The following is a 25,302-nucleotide window of genomic DNA, read 5'->3' as shown; positions in this document are numbered from 1 at the left end:
GAACTCACTAGGTAGACCAGGCTGGACTTGAACTCAGAGAAACCCCCTGGTCTGCTGAGATTAAAGATGTCTGCCACCACACCTGGCCATTGTTGGGTTTTGTTTTAATAATTATTTTGTGTGTATCAGTGCTTTTTTTCTGCATGCACGTATGTATGTATGTACATTACCCGTGTGTATGGTGCCAGGGGAGGCCAGAAGAGGGCGTCAGATCTCCATTTACAGATGGTTTATACAGTACCATGTGGGCACTGAGACTTGAACTTAGGTCCTCTGGAAGGGCAGCCAGTGTTAACTGCTGTACCAGCTCTCCAGCCTCATCATTGTTTGTTTTTTGAATCAGGAGCTCATGTAGCCCAGGCTAGCTTTGCACTCAGCAGTGTAAGGATGAATTTCAACAATTTATCCTGCTGCCTGCTTACCAAGTACTGTATTACAGGTGCACACCCGGTTACTAGGCTGCTGGGGCTCGAACCGAGGGCTTCAAGCATGAGAGCAAAGACTATCAGCCGAGCTCTAGCCTTAGCCCAGCATGGTTTTGTTTGTTTTGTTTTTCGTTTTTTTTTTTTTGTTTGTTTGTTTGTTTTGTTTTTTTTGGTTTTTCGAGACAGGGTTTCTCTGTGTAGCCTTGGCCATCCTGGACTCACTTTGTAGACCAGGCTGGCCTCGAACTCACAGTGATCCACCTGCCTCTGCCTCCCGAGTGCTGGGATTAAAGGCGTGCGCCACCACGCCCGGCTTGTTTTGTTTTTCGAGACAGGGTTTCTCTGTGTAGCCTTGGCTGTCCTAGACTTACTTTAGTAGAGCAGGCTGGCCCTGAAACTCATAGTCTGCCTCCCCAAGTGCTGGGATTAAAGGTGTGCCCCACCACGCCCAACCAGCATGGTTTTCTTGATCAGAAGATGTTTCCTTTCTCCTAAAGGCCAGAGGTCTTGAGAAAAGGCTAGAGGGAAAGTTAGCTATGGTTTTCCGTGTCAGCAGCTGAGGCCTGTAAGCCTTGAGGCCTGTAGTGCTGGCTTTCCCTTATGGGGACCTTGTCTGTAGGTGCTGGAGATCTGCATGAACCACTGCGGGGAGAAGTTTCACAGCGAGGTGGCCAAGTTCCGCTTCCTGAACGAGCTGATCAAAGTATTGTCCCCAAAGGTGAGTATCTGGATTTGCCCTGTCCACCATGTTGCACCTGTGCCCCACCTTCAAACTTATGTCACCCTGCAGAGGAGAGGCAGGCCCATTCTTGGACAGAACTTGCCTATTTGTTGGGAGCAGAGGCCCTTCATCCAAAAGCTGGCATCCTTGCTAGCATCTGGAAGGACTGACAGGTTTGCAGTAGTTACCCTCTATTCCTCCAGTGTTAGCATTTTTTTTTTTTCTTCCTTGAAAACGGCATCCTTGATTTGTGGGCTGTGTAGCGTACAGGAGGTGAGAGATGATAGCACGAGGCTAAGGTTTCCTGGTAGCGATAACGGAGTGATAACCATGTGTGACTGTTAAGTTTGATGCTGCCTCTTGCCTTGTCTCCTGGATCTTTATTTCTGACACTTGTCTAAAGCTATGTCACTCACATGCCACTGGCATATGAGCCCTTTTCTTGTAGTGGAACCAGCCGCAGTGCTCCGGCACCTAGTGTGCATCCTACAGTTTAGCTGAGTTCTGACCCTATCTGGTTGTTCGGTTCTGGTTCTATTGTTCTGTTTCCTGTTTTGAGATAGGTTCCTTCACCAGGCTGGCCTCAGACTCAGTGCTGTGACTGAAGGCATACGCCACCATGCCTGGCCTCTGTCTGGCTTCAAACATGCCCGCACATCCTTCATACGAAGAAGGGCTTAGTCCTGCTGCAATACCTGTTTCGAGAGCTGATCACGAGCCTTGAGTGTCTTTGGGGTGCTATCGAGGTTTTCAGGACTCCTCTCCAGGTCCCACAGTTCATTAGAACACCCCCAGCCCCCACCCCAGAACACAGGAGAACACTGTGTAATATAAACCGGATGACCCCTGGGGAGAGCTTGCTGTGGCTAAAAAGGCCTGTACACCCCCCTAGCACTTTGGTTCTGAAGGTTTTTTTGTTACGGTTCGTTATTATGTTTTTTTGTTTGTTTGTTTGTTTAGGCAGGATATCACTGTGTAGCTCAGGCTGCCTTCAGACTTGTGGCAACTCTCCTGTTCTGAACTCTTAGCTATTGGAACTTTAGCCGCAGTTCTCAACCTGTGGGTCAAACGTCCCTTTCACAGGGGTCGCCTAAGACCGTCTGCATATCAGATAGTCACATCACAATTCATAACAGTAGCAAAATTACAGTTTTAAAAAAAAATGGTTATTTATTATTATGCATACAGTGCTGAAAAGGGCATCAGATCACATTATAGATGGTTGTGAGCCACCATGTGGTTGCTGGGAATTGAACTCAGGACCTCTGGAAGGGCAATCAGTGCTCTTAACCGCTGAGCCATTTCTCCAGACCCCAAAATTACAGTTTTGAAGTAGCAGTGAAAATAAATTTATGGTTGTGGGGCGGTCACCGCACTCTGAGGAACTGCATTAAAGGGCCACAGTGTGAGGAAGGCTGAGAACCGCTGGCCTATAGGAATGAGCTGCTGTGCTTGGCTCCGTGATGAGCCCTGGTAGAAGTGGTGGTGGCGACTGAGTCACGCTGAATCTGAAAGAAGCTTTGGGGCCTGGTGCCAGGAAATTTGCCCTCTGGGTGTGTCTCACTCCCAGCCCACCGTAGATAGCTCACTTCTGAGCTTCAGTAGCGTCTGTTGGGGGTGGGATGTGCTGGCTAGCTAGCTGGAGTCCCGTCCAGTTCTCTAATTCTCCCGCTCACTTCAGTACCTAGGGGCCTGGGCCACGGAGAAGGTGAAGGGAAGAGTTATTGAAATCCTCTTTAGCTGGACAGTCTGGTTTCCAGAAGACATCAAGATCCGAGATGCTTATCAGATGCTGAAGAAGCAAGGTTTGACTACAGCGGTCATGTCACCTGTCCTCATCGTGTGTGTTGTCTCGGGGCGCAGGGTCTCAAACTCACTTTGTAGCTGACAGAGCCCTTACTCATCCTCCTGCCTCCACCCATCACATGCTGCCATGCCTGCTCTGTTTTGCTTTGCTTTTTTTTAATGCAGTGCTCGGGGTTAGATCCAGGTTTCATGCACTGGAGGCCAGTGCTATGCTACCTAAGGTCCCCTTTACTGCTCAGGCGAGGGCTGGCAAGATGACTCAACAGGTAAAGGTGCCTGCCATCTCTGGAACACAAGTTCAGGAGAGAACCAAGTTGTTCCAAGTTGTGCGCCCCCCTCCCAATAAATAGATTTTTAAAAAAATGTAAAAAGATACATACATACCTACCTCAAGCTGGCCTTCGATTCCTGATTCTCCTGCCTCAGCTTCCCAGGGCTGGGATGACGTCTGGTAGCTGAACTGTGTTTACTGGCTTGCCTCTCATTGCTCCTGCCAAGCACTGTCTTCCCTTAGACTTTAGCTTAGGTGGTTGTTGGCTTGCTGTTGGCCTGTGATTTCAACTATTGGCTTCGTTAAATTGCAAGTCACCCAATGCCTTGGGATTATTGTCAGTACAGGAATTATAGCCATCTATTGTTGTGTGCTCTGTCAGGCTCTTTGGAAGAAGGGATTGGGCTCAGCACTTGCTATTTTCCCCTGCGGCACGCACTCAGCTCTTGGGAGCGGCATCAGAGGTCTTGCAGTCATCTCTGGGCCCTGGGAGTCACAGAGCTGCATGACACCATAGAGGACAGCCCTTAAGACTGTTAGGTTCTGGCAGTTCTTGCACCTGAGGTGATATAAAGCCTTAGTCAGACCCTGTGTGTAGATATGCTGTTTTCTGTTTGTTTGTTTCTCTCTGTAGAAGTATTTTATTTTAGGGAGCGCTTGTATAAGCTGGGTACGCTCTCTACAAGGGACCTATATGTCAGGTGCATCTACGGCTACTGGGGAATCAGGGTCCCTTTTGCAAGTTGCTGGTTTTGTAGATAAAGTGGACTCAAGGAAACCTGAAGACAATTTTATTGGCATTTGAGAGAAAAACAACAGAGCTATGGGCAAGATATGAATCTCAGGAACTGTAGGAGGAGGGACATAGAAGGAAGGATGGCGGAAAGCCACGTATTCCGAGTTACAAGTCACAGAAGCGGCAGGTGTGCCCCACAGTGCTGGAAAGGAGTGAGGGGGCTAGGATGATATCCGAAAGGTGGCTCAGTGGGTAACAGTGCTTGTGTACAAGCGCAAGGATGTGAGTTTGAGTCCCCAGTGCCCAAGTGAAATGATGGGTTCGACATGTGTGGAGGAGAAAGATAGGAGAATTGCTGAGGCTGGCTGCCAGCAAAGCTCAAGTTTAGTTACAGTCCCTATTTTAAAGAATAAGGATCAGTTGTGGTGGCACACACCAAAAGACTTGCTGAAGGCAGTGGAAACAGGAGGATCCCAAGTTCAAGGCCAACCTACACTACACGTTTTCAAAAGGGCTGGAGAGATGGCTCAGTGGTTAAGAGTACTGGTTGCTTTTCCAGATGACTCTGATTCAGTTCCCAGCGTCAACAGGGTGGCTCACAACTGTCTCTAACTCCAGTTCCAGGAGATCCAACACCATCATACAGACATACATGCAGACAGAATGCCAATGCACTTAAAATAAAAATAAATAAATCATAAAAAAAAAAAACCCCTAGCGAATAAAGTAGGAAGTGATTTGACCATGATACCTAATGTCTCCCTTTGTCTTTTTTTTTAAGATTTATTTATTATGTGTACAGTGCTCTGTCTGCATGTACACCTGCAGGCCAGAAGAGGGCACCAGATAACATTACAGATGGTTGTGAGCCACCATGTGGTTGCTGGGAACTGAACTCAGGACCTCTGGAAGACCAGCCAGTGCTCTTAACCGCCGAGCCATCTCTCCAGCCCCTCCCTTTGGCTTTTGAGAGGGAATACACCTGCCTCTGCCTCCCAAGTGCTGGGATTAAAGGCGTGCGCCACCACACCCGGCTTTCAGATCTTGTTCTTTTGGCCAAAGTTAGTGTAGTAGAGTAAAAGAATTAAAGGGAATAAGATATATAAAATAGCTTTGTTTACCGAGAGGAGATAACCTTCCTCGAGTAGACGTCAGCAAAGCTTTCCACATGGCATTTCATATTCTAAGGGCAACAGTAGCAATTTGGTTTGGTTGTTTTTTTCCTCAGAATTAAAGTGTTGGGGCTGGTGTGATGGGTCAGTGGGTAAGGGCATTTGTTGCCAGGATTGATGACCTGACTTCAATCCCTGGAAACCACGTGGTGGAAGGAGAGAACTGGCTCCCACAACTGGCCTCTGATCTCCGCATGTGTGCCATATGTCCCTACAATAGTAAATATTTTTTTAAAAAATTAGAGTGTCATCAGGGAAACGGCCAGTGGACCCAAAGCTAATTATGGTGGGCAGGACCCATCCTCGGGAATCCCAGTTCCGCTAATGCCTGACTTGCTGCCTAATAGGGTATCCAGTTGTTAGGAGTCAGGGGTTTGTAGATTTTATCCTGGATTCCTTCCGTACCAACATCTTAACTCATCAATTGCATATTTTAGGAATCATAAAGCAAGACCCTAAACTGCCGATGGATAAGATCTTACCCCCACCGTCTCCCTGGCCAAAGAGCTCCATCTTTGATGCTGATGAAGAAAAGTCAAAGGTAAAGATCTTCCCCCTGGCCTGGTGGCTTCCATGGAGTCCGACTGTCCTCTGGTCTTGGACCCAGGACTGGGAAGAGCATGTGGAGCTAGTGTAATGGCTTCCATGATTTCAGACATGAGAGAGCAGGCAGTCTGGCGTTTCTCACGGGTGAGCCACATAACAAACACCATGGTATGTGCCGTCCTTGACCTGCCTAAGGATTCCTGTTGCGTTGGGGAGTTTGGTGCTGATGGGTCTGGTTCAGTATACATGTGAAATTGAGGTGGGAGTAGCAGACAGGAAGGAGGTACATGTTGGCTTGGGTCCTTTTTAGTTCCTATAAGGCTGAGCCAACCCATTGCCCTTTCCCTGGAAACTTCCAGGGTGTAGTCCTCACATATCATAGGGGAGGCAGGTAGTTAAATGCTAAGCCAAGAACTAGAGGGGTTCTAGGACCCATAGACGGGCCTTTACGTGAGTGGTGACATCATCATCATTATTGTTGTTAAAATTTTATTGTTTTGTGTGTATGCATGTTTTGCCTGCATGTATGTCTGTACACCATGTGTATGCTTTGGGACCGGAATTACAAGCTGTTTTGAACTTCTAGATGGATCCTTGGAATCCAACACGGATCCTCTGTAAAATCTTAACTACTGAGCCATTTCTCCAGCCCAATGCTGCTTTTTGTCATGCCACGCCCTTTGGCTAGCAGAGAGTCTGGAAGGCTTCATACATGTGTGCGTACATGGAGGCCCGTGCTCATCTGTTCTGTCTCAGCCATACCCTTTGCCGTTCTTGTTTTGTGGGTTTTTTTGTTTGTTTGAAACAAGGTCTCACTCTGTAATGCTGTTCTAGAACTCACTATGTAGACCAGCCTTTCTTCAAACTCACAGAGGCCTGCCTCTGCCTTCTTAGTGTGGGGATTATAAGCATGTGCCACTAAACCTGGCTACTGTATTGTTGTTGTTTTTAAGATTAATTTTTATTTCATGTTAAGTGCTTTTAACCACTCTGCCATCTCCCCAGCTCCCTTACCTGTTCCATTTATTTATTTATTTATTCATTATTTTATGTCCATTGGTGTTTAGCCTGCTTGTATTGTATGTCTGTGGGTGTCACAGTTGTGAACTGCCATGTGGGTGCTGGGAATTGAACTCTGGTCCTCTGGAAGAGCAGCCAGTGCTCTTAACCTCTGAGCCATCTCTCCAGCTCTCTCTCTTTTTTTTTTCTTCTTCCTTTTTTTCTTTTTTGGAAACAGGATCTCTGTAGTGTATACTCTCTTTGAACTCTTGATCTTCCTACCTTTACCTCCCAAATGCTGGATTGTAGGTGTGTGCCACTAGTGCCAGCTCTTTTTTTCCCTCTGTGACAAATTTTCCTAGCTGAGGCTGACCTTGAACTTCCGATCCTCTGTTTCATATTCTGAGTTGCTGATTACAAGTGTGCTGCTCTGCCCGGCTTCCTTTCTTTGGCTCAGATTCTGAGTGGTGTTCTGGTCAGTGTTGTCAGAGTCGGTAGGGTGCACTGCATTTCTCTGTGGCTCCTCCATTGCTGGCGTCTTGTGTTTCAGAGTGTGGCAGGAACTAGGGAGAGATGCCAGCGTGACTACTGAAGACAGAAACCATCCTCCTGTAAGCATATATACTAGTTAATGTGACTACTGAGAAAGACAGAAACCATCCTCCTGTAGGCATATATACTAGTTATGTTTCTTGTTGCTGTGACAAAATCTCCAACAAGAGCAACTTTAGGAAAGAGGGGTTTATGGTTGTGGGATATTTAATCCCATTGCAAACCCAACATTGTGAACTATAAAAAGCAACTTTAGGGAAGAGGGGTTTACTGTTGTGGGATATTTAATCTCATTGCAAACCCGACATTGTGAACTATAAAAACCTGTTTCTTGTTTGGCGTGGTTCAGCCCCAACACGCACACCTTTAGTCAGAGAACTTTCTGTTTACTGTGACCAGGTAATTATGGTGTGGCTCAGCCCTAGCACACACATTTAATCCAAGAGCTTTCTATACATAGGATTTAATAAAGTTAACCCTAGGTCAAGAGGTGCAGCAAGAAACCAGGTGATTAAACAGGTTAAACAGTGGTAACAGGGATTAAACAGAAAGGAGGGTATGGAAGGGCATTTACGACAGCATGGAGAAGAAGGAGCTTCCGGGGTTCTGTTCCTGGGCTGTCACTGGGCTGCCAGGCCTTTCCCTCCTGGGCGGTCATCTGAGATACCAAGCTTTTGGCCTTGGGCTTTCGGCTTTCAGCTTTTGGCTTTTTCCTATGGGACATGAGTTGAGTAGGAAGGTCAGCTGGCTGCTTTCTCGGCTTCTCTGAGCTAGCAGGTTTCCGCTGGCTCTCTAGTCTTCACTGGGAAAATGATTTGGGATTTTCTTTCTTAATTACAATGGTATATCTGGCTCACAGTTTAAAGGTGCAGTCCATTCCAGAGGGGAAGCATGGCAGCAGAGGTGTGAGGCGGCTGGTCACACTGTGTCCAGGAAGCAGGAGGCAGAGAAGGAGAGATAGAAATGCTGGGTCCCATCTGGAATTCTTCTTTTCCCCTTTTTATTCAGTCGGAGACTCTAGCCCTTGGCATGGTACCACCTACACTCAGGGTGGGGCTCCCTCCTCCTTAATTAAACTTCTCTGTTAATGTCCTAAAGACTCACCCAAGGTGTGTCTCCTAGGTGACTTCTATTGCAGTAATGGTAGCAAGAGTAACCATCGTGCCATACTGTTAGGTTAGTTTGGTACACAAAGCTCAACATCTGACAGGTGGGAACCTCAATTAAGAAAATGCCTCCATGGGTTGGAGAGATGGCTCAGCGGTTAAGAGCGCTGCCTGCTCTTCTAGAGCTCCTGGGTTCAATTCCCAGCAATCACATGGTGGCTCACAACCATCTATAATGTGATCTGATGCCCTCTTCTGCAGATAAAGTACTCATATACAATAAATAAATAATTTTTTAAAAAAATGAAAGAAAAGAAAATGCCTCTGTAAGATGGGGCTGTAGGCAAGCCTGTCAGGCATTGTCTTAATTAGTGATTGATGAGGGAAGGCCCAGCCTATTGTGAGCGACCACTACCCTGGGCTGGTGGTTGTGGGTTCTATAAAAACCAGCTGAGCAGGCCATGAGAAGCAAGACATAAGCAGCACCCCTCCATGGCCTCTGTGTCAGTTCCTGTCCCCAGGTGCCTGCCCTGCTTGAGTTCCTGTCCCCAGGTGCCTGCCCTGCTTGAGTTCCTGTCCCCAGGTGCCTGCCCTGCTTGAGTTCCTGTCCCCAGGTGCCTGCCCTGCTTGAGTTCCTGTCCCCAGGTCCCTGCCCTGCTTGAGTTCCTGTCCCCAGGTGCCTGCCCTGCTTGAGTTCCTGTCCTGACTTCCCCTGAGGATGAACAGTGCTCTGGAAGCATCAGCTGAATAGCCTCCTCCCCAGGTTGCTTCCCCCCCAGTTGTGTTTCTCACAGCAGTAGTATCCCCAGCTAAGGCACCATCACACTGTCCAGCTCACAGTGAGGGACTCCGTGTGCCAGGCATCTTGCTCAGGTGGAATTAAGTGGGAAACAAGACTTGGAGGAAAGTTTGTCCTGTCTTCTAGCGTGTGGCCCAGGTCATCCTCAGTATTCCCAACATCTACTTATTTATATGTTGGGCATGGAAGCCAGGACTGTGTATAAGCTAGACAGGTGCTCTATAAATAACTAAGGCACACTCCTGGGCCCACTTTGCACTCCTGGGCCCACTCTGGCCGTTCGAGTTAGATGGTTCACTGCTGTGACGCTATTTTGTACTCCAAAGGATCTCTTGACATACCTGGCTTCTACCCACTATAAGTCGAATGACACTGTTTTACCCCTTAGGTTTGTTTCAATTATTTTTTTTTTAGTTTTAACATACTAAGTGATGAGTGGTGTCTTGCACGGATGCACCATGTGTGCATGTCACTTATTAATGAATATCTGCGTGGTTTCAGACCATGGTGATTACAAATGAAATCCCCAGGTATCCTCTAGGGGGTATAATCCTTCCATCTTCCGCCCCATGAGAAGGCCAGCAGTCATTCTCGATAGTCTCTGTGTCCACATTCCACCGTCAATGTATGGCTTGGTGGGACAGTGCACACAGTGTGGGGGCCGTTAGTCCTGCTGATTCCTCTATTGCTGTGTCCCCCACTCGGCTGGGAAGAATCGAAACTTGACCGGCTCTTGTTCACTCCTCAGCTTCTGACAAGACTTCTAAAGAGCAACCACCCTGAGGATCTCCAGGCTGCAAACAGGCTCATCAAGAATTTGGTCAAGGAGGTAGGCATTTTGGCGATTGGCGCTATAGACCTGGCATTTGACACAGCTGAAGGACAGTGTATATGGGTGTGTGTAGGGTGTGTGAGGAGCAGCTAGCTTGCAGAAGAGGTGGCCTCCTCATCCTGAATGGGACCAGCAGGATGGTGACCAGATTCCTGACTCCTCATCTTCCAGCTTCTCAGTTTCTTTTGTCCATGGCACAAAGCATTTGGTGTCCGTGGAGTTAGGTTCAGGAGTCTGTTGTCCCAGAAAGATTGAAACTGAAGTCACCAGGCCCGAGACCGTGTTGTTGTCATCTGCAGGAATTCTGGGCAAGCACCCCCACTCACTTAACTGTTCATGACTTCCTGAACTCCCAGCATGCACTGCTTTCCCCCTTTCTGGTGTTTAGCAGAGTTCTCTTATTTCTATCCTCTGTTTCCCTCAAAGGAACAAGAAAAGTCCGAGAAGGTTTCCAAGCGAGTCAGTGCAGTGGAGGAAGTGCGGAGCCACGTGAAGGTGCTGCAGGAGATGCTAAGCATGTACCGCCGGCCAGGCCAGGCCCTGCCTGATCAGGCGGCCCTGCAGGTACCCTGGCTGTGCCTGAGGCTGCACGATGCATTGCATTTGTGTTCCAGAGGCTGCCGTCATGGTCAGGAGAGTCAGATTTCCTCTATTCCTTTGTCATCCCTCCCTTCCCTCCCCTCAACCCCACCAGCCACTTGATACGTCATTTATCTTTTATTGCGTAAGTAGAATGGCACTGTCTACCCTCTTAGTTTTGTTTTAATTTTTAAATTCAGCATACAACATGGTGGGTAGTCTTTTTGCGTGGATGCACTACAATCTGTGTGCCTGTGTGTGGTTTCACACCATGACGATGACAAATTAATCTGCTGTGTAAATAGTAGACAGAATTTTTCACGAACATACACCTGTGTTTTTCTTGAGATGTCTAGTATGGGATTACCAAGTAAATGAACAGTCATTTATTTATTTATTTTTAAAGCAATTGAATTTCTGGTCCTTATTTAAAAAAAAAAATTTGTATAATTATTATGTATACAGTGCTCTGCCTGCATGTATAACTGCAAGCCAGAAGAGGGCACCAGATCTCATTACAGATGGTTGTGAGTTCCCATGTGGTTGGTAGGAATCGAACTCAGGGCCTCTAGAAGAACCGCCAGTGCTCTTAACCTCTGAGTCATCTCTCCAGCCCGAATAGTTAACTGTTTAATTATTTATATATTTTTATTTTACGTACATTGGTGTTTTGACTGCATGTATGTCTGTGTGAGGGTGTCGAATCCCCTGGAACAAGAGTTATAGGTTATGAGCTGTCATGTGGGTGCTGGGAATTGAGCCAGTGTCCTCTGGAAGAGCGGTCAGTGCTCTTAACTGCTAAGACGTCTCTCCAGCCCCAACAAGTTAACTTTTTACAAAGCTGCTTGAGTATTCCTTAAGTGTTTGTGCCATTTTACAGTCCTTACAGCAGTAGATAATTCCAGTTCCTTTGAATCCCATTTCCCCTCAGATCAATGCTTCTTTTTGATAACATCCTTGAGATAATTAACGTGTCAGGGTGGTAATTATTGGCACCATCTGATTTTAGAGCACTTTCATCTCCACTACAGAAAATCCTGTGTTTGTATTAAGCAAGTTTTATCACGTACTATTTTTTAAAGATGACTGTGTGTGCTTGTCCCATGTGTGGGTGCCCACACAGGCCAGGAGCGGGCGTCAGAGTCTCTGGAGCTGCAGTTATGGGTAGTTCAGGAGACGCTTTAGAGTAGCGGTTCCATTTTACAGTCGTACTGACAACCTGCAAGGATTCCAGATCTGCACCTGCTGTGCTGCCAACAATTGCTGTCACCTGTCCCTTTTGTGACAACTCTCCTGGCTATCCACATATATCTTTGGTGGCCTGTGCGTCGTAGCCTTTTATGTGCTCACTGGCCACTTGTGTTGCTTTTGTAGAGAATGCCTGCTCAAATCTTTTGCCCATTCCCCCGAGCTGTCTTAAGTTACAAAAAGGTTTTTATGTTTTGTTGTTTTGTTCTTGAGACACACTGCTTGGCCTGGAATGTAGATCAGGCTGGCCTCACACTCACTCAGTTCTACCTCTATGTGCTGGGATTAAAAGTGCTGGGCCACCACACCTGGCCTCGGAGCAGCGCTTCTCAGCCTTCCTAATGCTGTGACCCTTTAATACAGTTCATCATGTTGTGGTGACCCCCAGCCTTAATATTATTTTTGTTGCTTCTTCATAATTGTAATTTTGGTACTATTATGAGTCATAATGTAAATATCTGATATGCAGGATGGTATTAAGCAACCTCTGAAAGGATCATGTGACTCAGAGATTGTAACCTTCATTTGACCTTAGAGAGTTCTTTATAGGTGTTCCAGACCCACATTCCTTCTCAGACTTTTCCCTTCATTTCTAGGCTGTCTTTCCCCTGCCTTGATAGCTATTTCTGAGGCACAGTATTTTTGTGATTTTTACATGTGAGTTCTTGTGTGTGCAGGTACACATGTGTGCATGTCTGTCATTCTCAGTTGCCATTTTGAGACAGGGTCTCTTACTGGCCTGGAGTTTGGAAAGTACTCGATGCTGGCCAGCCAGTGTGCTCTGCGCACTTTCCGACTTCCCAAATGAGGAGTATAGACAAGTGCCACAACTTGGCTTATTTTGTTTTGTTTTTCTTTTTTTTTGTTGTTGTTGTTTCTTGTTTTTATTTTGTTTTTGTTTTTTGTTTTGTTTTGTTTTTCAAGACAGGGTTTCTCTTTGTAGCCCTGGCTGTCCTGGACTCACTCTGTTATTTGTTTTCTTTTTCAGAGGTAAGGACAGAACCCAGGGCCTCGTGCTTGCTAGGCAAGCACTCTACCACCGAGCTAAATCCCCAGTCCCCTGGACTCACTCTGTAGACCAGGCTGGCCTCGGACTCAGAAATTGTTGCCTCTGCCTCCCAAGTGCCGGGATTAAAGGTGTGCGCCACCATACCCTGCCCACGCCTGGCTTTTTTACATGGGTTCTAAGGACCAAGCTCAGGTCTTGGGAGATACCTTATTGCCTGGACTATCTCCGTAGTTATGAGGGGTGAAAGTTTTGTTGTTCTTTGTTCTTTTGAGACAGGCTCCTCCCCCCCAGCCCCCCCCCCCCCCCCGTTATGTATACAGTGCTCTGCCTGCATGTACACCTGCAGGCCAGAAGAGGGCATCAGATCACATTAAAGATGGTTGTGAGCCACCATGTAGTTGCTGGGAATTGAACTCATGACCTCTGGAAGAGCAGTCAGTGCTCTTAACTACTGAGCCATCTCTCCAGCCCTGAGACCGGCTTTCTAAGTTCAGTGAAGCCCAGTGTCTCTTATCCTGTAGAGGACACCACCAGCTGGCAGGTGAGCCCTGGAGAGGGCCAGAGAAGCAGTCGCAGGCAGAGAGGCCTGTGGAGGGGGTTAGCTGAGGGAGGGGTTTGAAGCTGGGGAGCTGTCCAGAGCTCCCTCCTCTCTTCCCATTGTGGAGAAAATGGCTTTGGGGCACAGGGGTTGGGGGACCCTGTGGAGAATACCAGGCAAGTGTTGTAAAGGAAGTGAGCCATCACAAGAGTTGGGACAGGAAATTCTCTGCAGGGCATTGGTGACAAAGCAGGGAAGTTCTTTCCTTGTTACAGCTTTAGCAGCTGAACCGAGAAAGGGCCTAAGAAAGAGCTGCCAGGATGTGCCTGGGAGCAGTGGGGGATCGCTCTTGAGCTAAGCTTTTGTTTTTGTTTTGTTTTTAAATTTGTACATGGAGCCCTGCTTTTTCTTTTTTAAACATTATTAGGGGCTGGGAAGTCACAGGCCATGATGCACTGGTAGAGGTCCAAGGACTGCTTGGTGTGAGATGGTTCTCTCTTTCCACCAAAAGGTTTCCAGGGACGGAGCTCAGAGACTGGCAATAAGCACCATTACTCACTGAGTTCCTTTTCTAGGGAAGCAAATGTCACAAGGAGAGTCATTTGATATCTAGAGTACTCGTCTTTACGCAGCTTGGGTTGGCCTTGACCTCCTGATCTTCCTTCTTCCTCCCAAAAGCTGAGATACAGTCTTGAACCACCACTCCTGACTAACCCAAATGGTGCGTCTGTCTGTGTCTGTCTGTCTGTCTGTCTGTCTGTCTGTCTGTCTGTCTCTCTCTCTCTCTCTGTCTCTCTCTCTCGTGAGGATTGAACCTGGAGCCTCACGCATGAGAGGCAAGAGCGCTACTGAGCGACAGCCCAAGGCCTCTAATGTTTTCTGATGGTGTCATGTTTCCTCAGAACTGTAGTCATGTATCTGACACAGGCTAAGGAAGGTGCCTTCAGTCTGAAGTGGCTGAGGGAGACATGTGAGGACTTGGTGGGGCCCGGATGTGAGGGTGTGAGGGTGTGAACTGGGCTCTCTCTTCCCAGGTTGTGTATGAAAGATGTGAAAAGCTGCGGCCGACCCTGTTCCGCCTAGCAAGTGACACCACTGATGACGACGACGCACTGGGTAACAGTTCTGTTTCTCTGGTGTAGCTGCAGCCTAAGTGTGAAATAGATGTGGTTCTCCCTGCTGTGCAGCTGTGGGGTTTGGAATGGGCTGCTGGCTTAGAGCTAACTTCAGAAGACTCTGGACTTGAGTAAGGAATATGAAGATCAGAAACCTGGAAAAGAGTAGAAATTTGTATGACCTTCCGTGGAAGGCCAGGAAACAGTGACCTGCCATCTTCTTTTATTTGTTTTAGTAAAAACAGGTCCCTGAGCTATTGGGTCTCTCTGGGTATGCTTTTCTGATTGCGTCCTCCTGTGGGGATGCGTTTCTGTTACTGATGTTGCAATTGACAGATAATGGGGAGCTTTGTCAAATCCTAGTTGAGAGACTAAGACTACATGACAGCCAGGTGTAGTGACTCGTTACTAAATATGCTTCAGTGAGAGGATGCCATGTTCTCCCTGGAGATACCAGGTCTATGTTTATAGACTGGTAAAGGCTGTACAGGCTACAAAGCCGGCTCGTGTACCTGTTCTCCAGGTAGGCACGCTTTCAATAAGGGAGTCAGTTAGCAAGGAGTCTTTTTCCATAAGGACATCCACATCAACCTGTCTCAACTAAAACACCCTGCAGGGTTCCTCACTGAAAGGACAGTATTGGGGTGTTAGCTGCTGCCAGTTAGCTGTGGACAGTGGGACGGAGAGCAAAAGCTAGGTGATGAAGTCCAGTAGGAACCTGGTCACATGACTGGGGGGAGGTGCCCTGAGAATGCTAAGCCTGGTAAAGCCATGTGGGGTGACTAAGGAAAGACATAGATAGAAGGTTGGCTGCTACACTGAGTTCTGCGTCTGCTCTTCCTCAGCGGAGATTCTTCAAGCAAATGACCTTCTCACGCAGGGAGTTCTGCTGTACAAACAGGTGGTAGAGGGGCGAGTCAACGCTGGGCATGCAGTGACCGGTGCAGTGGGCAACATCCCCGCCTCCAGAGGTGCGAGCTCAGAGCCTTCTGTTTGGGGCCAGTGTGCAAGTCACAAGAATGCCTCTGTGCCTCCCTTTTCAGTAGAAATAGGCTGCAGGTAACAGGCCTGTGCCACACACCCACGCCAGGCTAGATCCTCACAGGGCTGCACATGTGAGCAGGACGCTGGTTTGTGTCAGGTTTTAATCCCTCTGGAGTGCTTCTAGGAGCCTGAGACCAAGGAAATCTCAGTCGTTTAGTAGTAGGGATTTGCCCAGCATTCACAAGGCCCAAGATGACATCTCATCCCTGCCCCCAAAAAGCTTTGTGTTTTCTTAATTGCATACTCTTCGGTCTCTGATCTATACCTCGTAAATCAGGATTGCTGGATTTGGGCCTGAGTATGTCTGAGTAATGTAGGTGCCTCTGATCGGAAACCTGCAAGGGTATCTAAATTGAAGAGATAGCCCACGCCTGCTTCTGCCCTGCGTGCTGAGAAGGAGAGGAGAACCTCAGTGGCTGGGTGGAAAGCCGAGTCCTTTGGCCTGTGTTTCCCAGCACCCACCTGAGGCAGCAGCGGGTTGATGAGAGGCTTGCTATCTTCCGGGAGGACACCAGTAGGAATTAAATGGAGACACTGTTTCATGTCTGAGTCCTTTAACCCCATCTGTTTACTAGTCTTTCCGAAGCCAGTAGCCTGTGGGAAGAACTGCCCTCTCATTGACCTGGAGGCACCATCTTTGCTGCATCAGGACCTGGCAGCCTTAGGTAAGAGAAGATGTCACGTAAGCACAGAATGGTTCTGAGCAAAGCGATGAGTGGGTTTGTTTGCCTCAAGCAGCACAGGCCTGCTGTGGGGGGTGGGGGCACACCAGGCAGTATAGACATGCCTCTTTGGGCGGGTGGGTGAGTGGGCTTTGGCTAGGTGGGCATCCTATCGAGCCCCATTGCCTGTCAGGTAGTGGGTGCAGTACCTACCTCACTTTCCTTCTTTCTCACAGGGATCAACGAAGTTCCTGCTAGGAACAAGGTAGGGAAGCTCTTTCCTGAGTGAGGAGTTATTGGGGGCGGGAGGATTGACTGAGTCCCACCCTTGAGGCAGTGCTGCTTGCAGGGAGAGTCACTACTGTACCATGCTTTGGGGTCCTTAGATCTTCTTGTGGGGATGGATCCAGAGAGAGGTGTGCATCCGTTGGGTTTACTCCCCACCTCCCCAATAGGGCATCTTTCCCTTCCCATTCTAGCCGCTTCCTTGAACTGGCTTCTGCTTCCTGAAGGTCTGTGCGGGAGTCTTCTGTTCGGCCCTTTCTCTCTCTTCCTGCACAAAAGACATGATTTTAGCCATTCTTGGTTTGTTAGGTTGTCATTCCAAGTTGCTGTAAGGACAAGAAGCAGCCGGCTGCCATCACACTCCTGGGGAGTGGAGGCCACAGCCTTTCTGCAGACAGGAACTTGCTGGATTTCCTCTCACCACAGCCATCTCCAGGGCCACTGTGAGTGTTCTGGCCAATGGCTGCTGCCTGCAGCTCCCCCACCCTCTTCTGCCGAAGGTCATGATCTCTGTATTGCAAGTGTGGTGCTGTGTCCCCTTTGCCATCCGTCTCAGCCTCCCCCATCCTAACTTAGGTCCAGAAAGAGGCTAAAGTCTAACAGGAAGAAACCCATGACAGATGATTATATATATGTGGGGGACGGGGGAGATGTGTGGGGGGGAGTGGTATGGGGTGTTTAGGGATACATACGCCATGGTGAGCATGCAGAGGTCAGAGGATAATTTTGTGAGATGGGTCTCTTGCCTTTATGTGGGTTCCAGAGATTAAACCCAGCTCGACAGGTTTTGCAGCAAGTATCTTTACCTGCACTGAGCCATCTTGCTGGCCTACTTTTGTTTTGTGAGACAGTCTTCTGTCTAGACTGACTTCAATCCGTTAGGAGCCAAGGATGATCTTGAACTTCTGGCCTCTACCTCCCAAGTGCCTTGATTACAGCCATGTCCCATATGCCCTACCAGGGCTGGCTGACAGTGATAATTACTGCTGTTTAAAATTAGGCAAAACTAGAGAAATAACCGTAGGTCCTAAATACCATTCCCTTTTTGGTTTTTCAAGACTGGGTTTCTCTGTGTAGCTTTGGCTATACTGGAACTCACTGTGTAGACCAGGCTGGCCTCAAACTCAGAGACCTGCCTACCTCTGCCTCCCAAGTGCTGGGATTAAAGGCATGTGCCACCACTGCCTGGCAGAAATTCTTTTTTCTTCTTTTCAAAGAGGATTTCTTTGGGCCCCTGGTTCCATTTCTTTCTTTCTTTACTCTCCTTTTTAAACCCAGAGTCTCACTAGAGTTCAGACTAGCCTGGAAATCCTCCTTCCTCGGCCAGTGAGTGCAGGAGACAGGCACATGCCCTCATACATGGCTTTGCTTGTGCTGGACATGTGACAATGCATTGTTGTAGCTTATTTTTATGAAACTGTATTCAAGCATTACTTTTTTCCTTCTCTTTTTTAAGATTTATTTTTATTTACGTGTGTGTTTACATATATATATATGTGTGTGTGTGTGTGTGTGTGTGTGTGTGTGTATGCCTGCCACATGCATTCAAGTGCCACAGGAGGCCAGCAGAGGGTGTTGGGCCCCCTGAAACTGGAGCTATGGGCAGTTGGGTTTTGCCTGCTGTAGGTGCTGGGAACCAAACGTAGGCCCTTCGTATGTGCTCTTAATTACTGATTTATCTCTCCATCAACACCCGCCCCCTTCTCATTATGTAGCCCTGTCCTTGAATTTATAGAGATACACCTACCTCTGCTTCCTGAGTTCTGTACTTAGAGGTGTGTGCCACCATGCCTAGTCATGCTATTTTCTATCAAACAAAACCAAACCTCTGTGTGTGTGTGTGTGTGTGTGTTTGTTTTCTGGTTCCAGGAGAAGTCACCAACCCCTCTGCCAGAATTATAGGTGGCTGTGAGCTGCCTAATGTGGGTGCTGGGAGACTCGGGTCTTCTTTGAACCACTGAGCCATTTTTGCAGCCCCTTAGAGATTTTTTATTACATTTATTTGGTGTTTGCGTTCACACATGTGTATCCACAGGCTCCCAGAGTGTGCATGGGGAGGGAAAGGACAATTTGGGATTTGTTCCGTGCATAGTGTAGGGCCAAATGCAGGCTGTCAGGCTCAGCAGCAACTGCCTTATTAGTCCCTGAGCCGTCATACAGCTTTCACAACTTTTTTCATGTCATATTACGTCTTTGAGACATTTTTATATGAATTTATGTATAAATGTCCTCATTCTCTTTCACAGTTACATTATGGTTTGTATGGCTATATTTAATCATTTTCCTCTTGGGGGGTGGGCATGTTTGCATGCATGTATGTTTTCTTGTTATTCAGAAGAAGAAAATAATGACAGATACCTGAAGTCTTCTAGTTTTTGTTAGTCATTGCTCATTTCTACTTCTTTGTAGGAATTATGTTCCACAAAAAAGCATCCCCAAGGAAGTGCCACCAGGTACCAAGGCCTCTCCAGGTTGGTCCTGGGAGGCTGGGCCCTTGGCTTCTTCCCCAGCCTCACAGAATACACCTCTGGCTCACGTGTTTGTCCCTTTGGAGTCTGTGAAGCCCAGTAAGTAGTTTGTACACCTTCTTCTTTGTTAGACCCCAGCCAGTCGCAGCAGCAGCAGCAGCAGCAGCAGCAGCAGCAGCAGCAGCAGCAGGAAACTATTCCACACTGATAGGCATAGGCCTTAAACTGAGGAAGTTGGGTAGGAGGTTGGAGAGGTGAGGAGAGCTGTTCAGCCTTTTGAGCTGATATTTGTCTTAGTTTTCTGTCTCAGGATTGTCACCTGGTAAGGAGATTGGCAGCAGAGTTTAGTGAGGAGTTTGAAATCTACTTAGGGACATGATGTTTGTTCATTTGTTCAAGGAGGGCGGGATTAATGTGACTAGAAGTGACTGAGCAAAGGTGGGATGGAAAGAGGAAGAATTTGGCTAATGACGCTGCTTCTCTGTGGATCCTCAAATCAAAATGTAGGTCTTTCCTCAGCTACTGAGGAAAGGAAAGGAGCGACTCTGTCAGCTAAGGTGACATGTTGTGGTCTGAAGATGGCCTGAGCCCCAGGGCTCTGCTTGTTTACAGCCCAGAGTGCTGTGTGGAGGCAAGGTGTGGGGAGGTTGGAGTGCTGGGAGCCATGGAGGCCAGGCAGGGTTGTTTAAATGTACTTGGTGATGTCAGGCAGTCTTTACACATTTGTTTCATTACATTTTGATTGGAATATATTACATGCCCACTATTAATTTCTTCGTTGTGATAATTAAGCCACAATTATGTAAGGCATTAACATTTGAGGAAAGTAGGTAATGAAATTATGAGAATCATTTGCTTTGCCTTTGTAACTGTTCATAAATCTACAATTATAATACAAAGATTAAAAATAGGGAAAAAAGCAAAAATAACATACTCAGTGTAGAATAGAAAAATTAAAGCAGAAAGTATTCCTGCTGGCCAGAGGAATCCTTATGTTGTGGGACTGGGTATTAAACCCAACCTTGCACCTTCTAGGTAAGTGCTCTACTATTGAATTGTAGCTCCTCCTCCCTTCTTCCCATCCCTCCCCCATCCTTTCCTTTTTATTTCGAGACAGTCTCATGTATTCTCTGCTGGCATAGAACTAACTATATAGCCAAACATGATCTTGAGCTTGAGATCTTCCTGCTTCTGTGGAATACAGGTGTCTGCCAGGAGCACCCAGTCCTCCTGCATGCTAGGCAGGCACCTGCCCACCTACCTAGATCCATCTCTAGCTTTTGTTTTATCTTGTTTTTTTGTTTGTTTTGAGTCAGGGTCTGTCTATATACTTGTGGCTGTGTGTATATGGGCATATGATAGAGATCAGAACAAAACAATGTTTGAGAGCCGGGCGTGGTGGCGCACGCCTTTAATCCCAGCACTCAGGAGGCAGAGGCAGGCGGATCGCTGTGAGTTCGAGGCCAGCCTGGTCTACAAAGTGAGTCCAGGATGGCCAAGGATACACAGAGAAACCCTGTCTCGAAAAACCAAAACAAAAAACAAAAAACAATGTTTGAATTGTTTGTTTCCAGGTAGCTAAATAATAATAATAATGTTGTTGGTGGTGGTGGTGGTGTATGTGTGTGTGTTTGAGACAGGGTCTCACTAAACCCATGGCCATCCTAAGACTCACTATGTAGACCTGGTTGGCCTGGAACTCACAGAGATCTGACTGCCTCTACCTCCTCAGTGCTGGAATTAAAGATGTGTGCCACCATGACTGGCTTTATATTTGTTGTTGCTTTTTTTTTTTTTTTTTTTTTTTTTTTAAATTTCATTTTTTGTGATATTCTGTGCTTTCTGTAGTGTTCCTAAAGAACTTTAGTAATGATCATGTTTAATGAAAAAGGTTTCTTTTTAAAGCCAGTAGCATGGTGAGGATGGGTAGGTGACGCTAAGAGATTGTTTTGGACTAGAGGAGCTGGGACTTGGGATTCTTGGTGCAGATGGTGAGGTGAAGGGACAGGAGGCAGCAGCCATGGTATCACGTGCGGCTGATGACCCTGTTGGCTCTCTGTCTGCCAGGCAGCCTGCCCCCCATCATCGTGTATGATCGGAATGGCTTCAGAATCCTGCTGCACTTCTCGCAGACGGGGGCCCCTGGCCACCCCGATGTGCAGGTGCTGCTGCTGACCATGATGAGCACTGCCACCCAGCCTGTGTGGGATGTCATGTTTCAAGTGGCTGTCCCAAAGGTGAGTCATCTGCTGCTCGCCAGCTTTGACCTTTTTACACCAGTGACTCATTTCTGCACACTTGCTGAGACGCTACCAGTTAGGTATAAGAGACAGGCTCTTCTCTCAGATTGACTTAACATAAAATGGGGATTTTAATGGCTTATCTAACTGGGCTTTCCTGTATATTTGACTTCGGATAAAGATCTACCCAGGTAAGTTTTTAAGTTAATTCCTTAAAAATCTCATTTGTGGGTTTTGGTTTGGTTTGGTTTGGTTTTTCGAGATATGGTTTTTCTGTGTAGCCTTGGCTGTCCTGGACTTGCTTTGTAGACCAGGCTGGCCTGGATCTTACAGCGATCTGCCTGCCTCTGCCTCCTGAGTGCTGGGATTAAAGGTTTGTGCCACCATGCCTGGCTCATTTGTGGGTTTTTTGTTTGTTTGCTTTTTGTTTATTTTGTTTTTGAGACAGAGTCTCATATATAGTTCTGGCTGCCCTGGAACTCCATATGTAGACCAGGCTGACCTCCAGTTCACCAAGATCTGCCTGCCGCTGCTTTCCAGCTACTGGGCTTAAACGTGTGCACCACCATGCCCCATGATGATTTGGTTTTTGATACAGGGTTTCCACTGTGGGGGTCAGGCTGGCCTGGAACTTGCTTTTAGCCAAGTTTGGCCTCAAACGCAACTTCTTCCTGCCTCTGCCTCTTGCGTGCTGGGAGTCGAGGCATGTGCCACCCCATCTCACCTCGATGAAGACAGTTGCCTCTGCTTTGCTCTTTGGGCTGTTCTGGGCCCTGACCACAACCATGACCACTGGTACCCAGGGTAGCACGGCCCTCCTTTTATTACGTAGGCTTAAAAGCATGCAAACAAAGACAGGAAGATGTGTGTTCTCTCACCATGTGGTAGCCTGTCACTGCTTTACACACTGTCGAGCCAAGGCTTGAATGAAGTGTTATGCCCGAGGGCATAGAGCTAGTAAAAGGCAGATTGGGAACTCACTCCAAGATTTTCTCTAGTGTTTTATGCTGCCTCTCAGAAGCCAACTGTTGACCACAAGCCTTCGAACGCATTCCTGTGGGCAGAAGGAATGCCTCCTGCGGATCCTCTATCATTTATAAGAAATGTCCACGTGGGACCATATGAGTCTCTTGAGGGAGGCCGAGCTGCTGTCTGCCTGAGTGCCCTCACTGAAGCTGTGGCTTTCTGGGTTAACATGCTGAAATTTCTGCCCATAGTCAATGCGAGTGAAGCTGCAGCCGGCCTCCAGTTCCAAGCTCCCTGCGTTCAGTCCTTTGACGCCTCCAGCCGTGATATCTCAGATGCTGCTGCTCGACAACCCACACAAAGTATGTTCCAGGGCCTTTGGTAGCAGGGAAGTAGGCCCAGAATAGTACATTGAGGCTTTGCTGTCAAGTCAGGGTGGTTCCAGGTTGAGTTGGGGGGGGGGGGGTGGACAGCCCTTGCTGGGGCCTGCTTTGCTTTGGGGCTTGTTAGAAGGTGTGTAATGGGCTGTCACTGCTGGGGATCAAAGAAGAGACATGTGAACTCATACCTAGAGTCCTCTGGAGGAGGCACTCTGGCTCCCCTTGTGTTTGTAGCTCTACAGAGACTAAGCCAGGGTATCCATGGCATCTTCATATGGGGGAAGCTACATTAACAAACTATGCGGAACGTGGTGGTGCACACGGCAGAGGCAGAGGCAGAGGCCGGCCAATCTGCACAGCAAGTTCCAGGCTGGCCAAGGCTACATAGTGAGACGCTGTCTCAAAAATAAACAGGCTGTAAGCAGTTCCTTGGCAAGTCCTCAGTTGGGTGGAGGCTTTTGCTGCGGCTTGACTCTGTTCCTACCCACTGATTTAACATCTTAGCCTCTCTTCTCTCCCAGGAACCTATCCGGTTGCGGTACAAGCTGACTTTCAACCAAGGTGGACAGCCGTTTAGTGAAGTGGGAGAAGTGAAAGACTTTCCAGACCTGGCTGTCTTGAGCACCGCCTAACTTCCCAAGCAAGACTCTTCCGTCAAGCTTAGGCCAGCGTTCCTTTCACTGTCTGGTCAGGACTCGTTGTAATGTAGTGCAGAGTGCCAAGAGTTCTCTCCTGATGTCAGGCCTTGATTGCCAATCTGTCTGTAGATCATGTGTGTGTGTGTGTGTGTGCGCGCGCGCGCGTGTGCGAGTGTGTGTGTTATTGGGGTGCTGGGGGAGGAGGGAGAGCTGGGCTTGGGATATGGGCAGTGTGGGGGATGTTGACAACCTCTGAGACCATCTCGCTACACTCCTATCTGCTTCTGCATGTTGGTTGACACTGTTGCCCCTGCCTCGGGTTGGAGTTTTATAAGCCAAAGTTTTTTCCATGTATTGTTAATCTTTTCATTCATCCACTCTGTGCCTTGTCAGCCTTTGAAAGTCTTAGTTGCTCCCAGGCTGCTATTCTCAGGGACCCAAGAAAGGGACCTGGTTGGTCTTGCGACGGAGAGTGTCTTCTGGGGCACACTCTTCCAAGAATGGCCTTGTCTTCATTTTCATTAGTGAATGCTGCTTGCAGACGTTCAGTAAGATCTTCTAAATGGAAGGCTGGTTGCACTGGATCCAGGCAAGGGGCTGCCGAGACCAGGAGACCACACTCGGTGGGCCAATCATGTCCTTCACTGCAGTGCCTTAGATTCTCCCTCAGAAGGACCCTCGGAGACCTTGCTCAGGTCTCGGGTTCTGTGGGTTGGGCAGCCTGTCTGGGCCCTTACTCAGGACCCACAATGTCATCCTCATGCTTTCTGTTCACAAACATCTCAGAGCTCTTTCATTGTGACCCTGTGTTCGTTGTTGTAAATCACAGCTAGCGGGCCAGCCCTGTGGCCCTCACATTCCAAGGTGGGGCACTGCGATGCAGGTAGAGAGCCGTGTGGTGACTAAGTACAGAATATCGTTGAATAAATACTGTGTACAAAACTGCCTGGTGTTGAGTCCATAGGGGACGCATATAGAGGTGACAGAGTGAAAGGGACCATCTTCTGCCTACAGGTGGGGACATGGCGAAGAACAGTGTTCTGACAAGCTTAGGGATCTGGAGAACGGGGTGGTGTTTGCTTCAAGCACACCTGGAAGGGGAAACTCAAGTTAAGAGTTGACCTGTACTTCGAGAGTACCTACTGTGTGCTAGGTACTGTGGCATGCATGCTTCAGCAGTTCCACTGGGCTGGGTGTGGGAGAAGCCTGAGCCCCACTAAAATGGGTGGTGAGGGCTGTAAAGCCCTGGTAGCCATTCTTGTGGGATTCTGCCTCAGAACTGGATCATGATGTTTATCTAGCTGGAAGTCTAACCATTTTCTTTGGATGCATATTTTTTTATTTTTTTTTTTATTTTTTTTTTTTTTTTGGTTTTTCGAGACAGGGTTTCTCTGTGTAGCCTTGGCCATCCTGGACTCACTTTGTAGACCAGGCTGGCCTCGAACTCACAGCGATCCGCCTGCCTCTGCCTCCCGAGTGCTGGGATTAAAGGCGTGCGCCACCACGCCCGGCTGGATGCATATTTTTTTAAAAGATTTATTTATTTATTATGTATACAAAGTTCTGTCTGCATGTACACCTGCAGGCCAGAAGAGGGCACCAGATCTCATTATAGATGGTTGTGAGCCACCATGTGGTTGCTGGGCATTGAACTCAGAACCTCTGGAAGAGCAGACAGTGCTCTTAACCTCTGAGCCATCTCTCCAGCCCCTGGATGCATATTAATAACATAAAACATTGATAATTTCCATAGATTTTAGGATGGCTTCTGGCTGTTTTGTTTTGGAGACAGAGTCTCACTGTGTACCCCAGACTGGCCTGGAATTCACCATGTAGACTGTGCTGGCCTCACACTTAAGTGATCCACTCTGCCTCCTGTGTGTTGTGACTAAAGGTATGTGCCACCATGACTGATTTAAAAAAACAACAACAACAACAACAAAAAATCAGGTCTCATGTAGCCCAGCCTGACCTCAAACTTGCTGTGTAAGCTGAAGAGTATGACCTTGCACTTCTGGGTGCTGAAATTATAGACGTGCACCAAGTCCTGCCAAGATGAACCCAGGGCCTGTGTGTGCTAGGCAAGCCCTCTGCCACCTGAGCTAGATCCCAAGCCCTGGTATGTTGTGTTTTGAGATAGAGTCTCAAGCTGTAGTCTCCTGAGT

At 47.8% G+C, this 25,302-nt stretch overlaps 1 protein-coding gene across 1 annotated transcript in view; it reads left to right on the top strand.

The window, feature by feature from the left end:
- The window catches only part of Gga2 (golgi associated, gamma adaptin ear containing, ARF binding protein 2), a 37,372-nt gene extending 13,273 nt beyond the window's left edge, over positions 1 to 24,099 (top strand). The window contains exons 4-17 of the mRNA XM_051145167.1: positions 1,045 to 1,143; positions 2,828 to 2,951; positions 5,569 to 5,672; positions 9,882 to 9,962; positions 10,392 to 10,529; positions 14,374 to 14,455; positions 15,300 to 15,425; positions 16,074 to 16,163; positions 16,397 to 16,425; positions 16,755 to 16,888; positions 18,855 to 19,012; positions 20,981 to 21,150; positions 22,371 to 22,481; positions 23,021 to 24,099. Coding sequence (XP_051001124.1) covers positions 1,045 to 1,143; positions 2,828 to 2,951; positions 5,569 to 5,672; positions 9,882 to 9,962; positions 10,392 to 10,529; positions 14,374 to 14,455; positions 15,300 to 15,425; positions 16,074 to 16,163; positions 16,397 to 16,425; positions 16,755 to 16,888; positions 18,855 to 19,012; positions 20,981 to 21,150; positions 22,371 to 22,481; positions 23,021 to 23,131 — 1,557 coding nt within the window. The 3' untranslated portion in view covers positions 23,132 to 24,099. The remainder of the gene's footprint in view (positions 1 to 1,044; positions 1,144 to 2,827; positions 2,952 to 5,568; positions 5,673 to 9,881; positions 9,963 to 10,391; positions 10,530 to 14,373; positions 14,456 to 15,299; positions 15,426 to 16,073; positions 16,164 to 16,396; positions 16,426 to 16,754; positions 16,889 to 18,854; positions 19,013 to 20,980; positions 21,151 to 22,370; positions 22,482 to 23,020) is intronic.
- The last annotated feature ends 1,203 nt before the right edge of the window (positions 24,100 to 25,302 follow it).

Source organism: Acomys russatus, chromosome 5, assembly GCF_903995435.1.
Source record: "Acomys russatus chromosome 5, mAcoRus1.1, whole genome shotgun sequence".
NCBI lineage: Eukaryota > Metazoa > Chordata > Mammalia > Rodentia > Muridae > Acomys > Acomys russatus.
The sequence above is the reverse complement of the archived record's forward strand: the minus strand, read 5'-3'. Positions and strand labels throughout refer to the sequence as shown.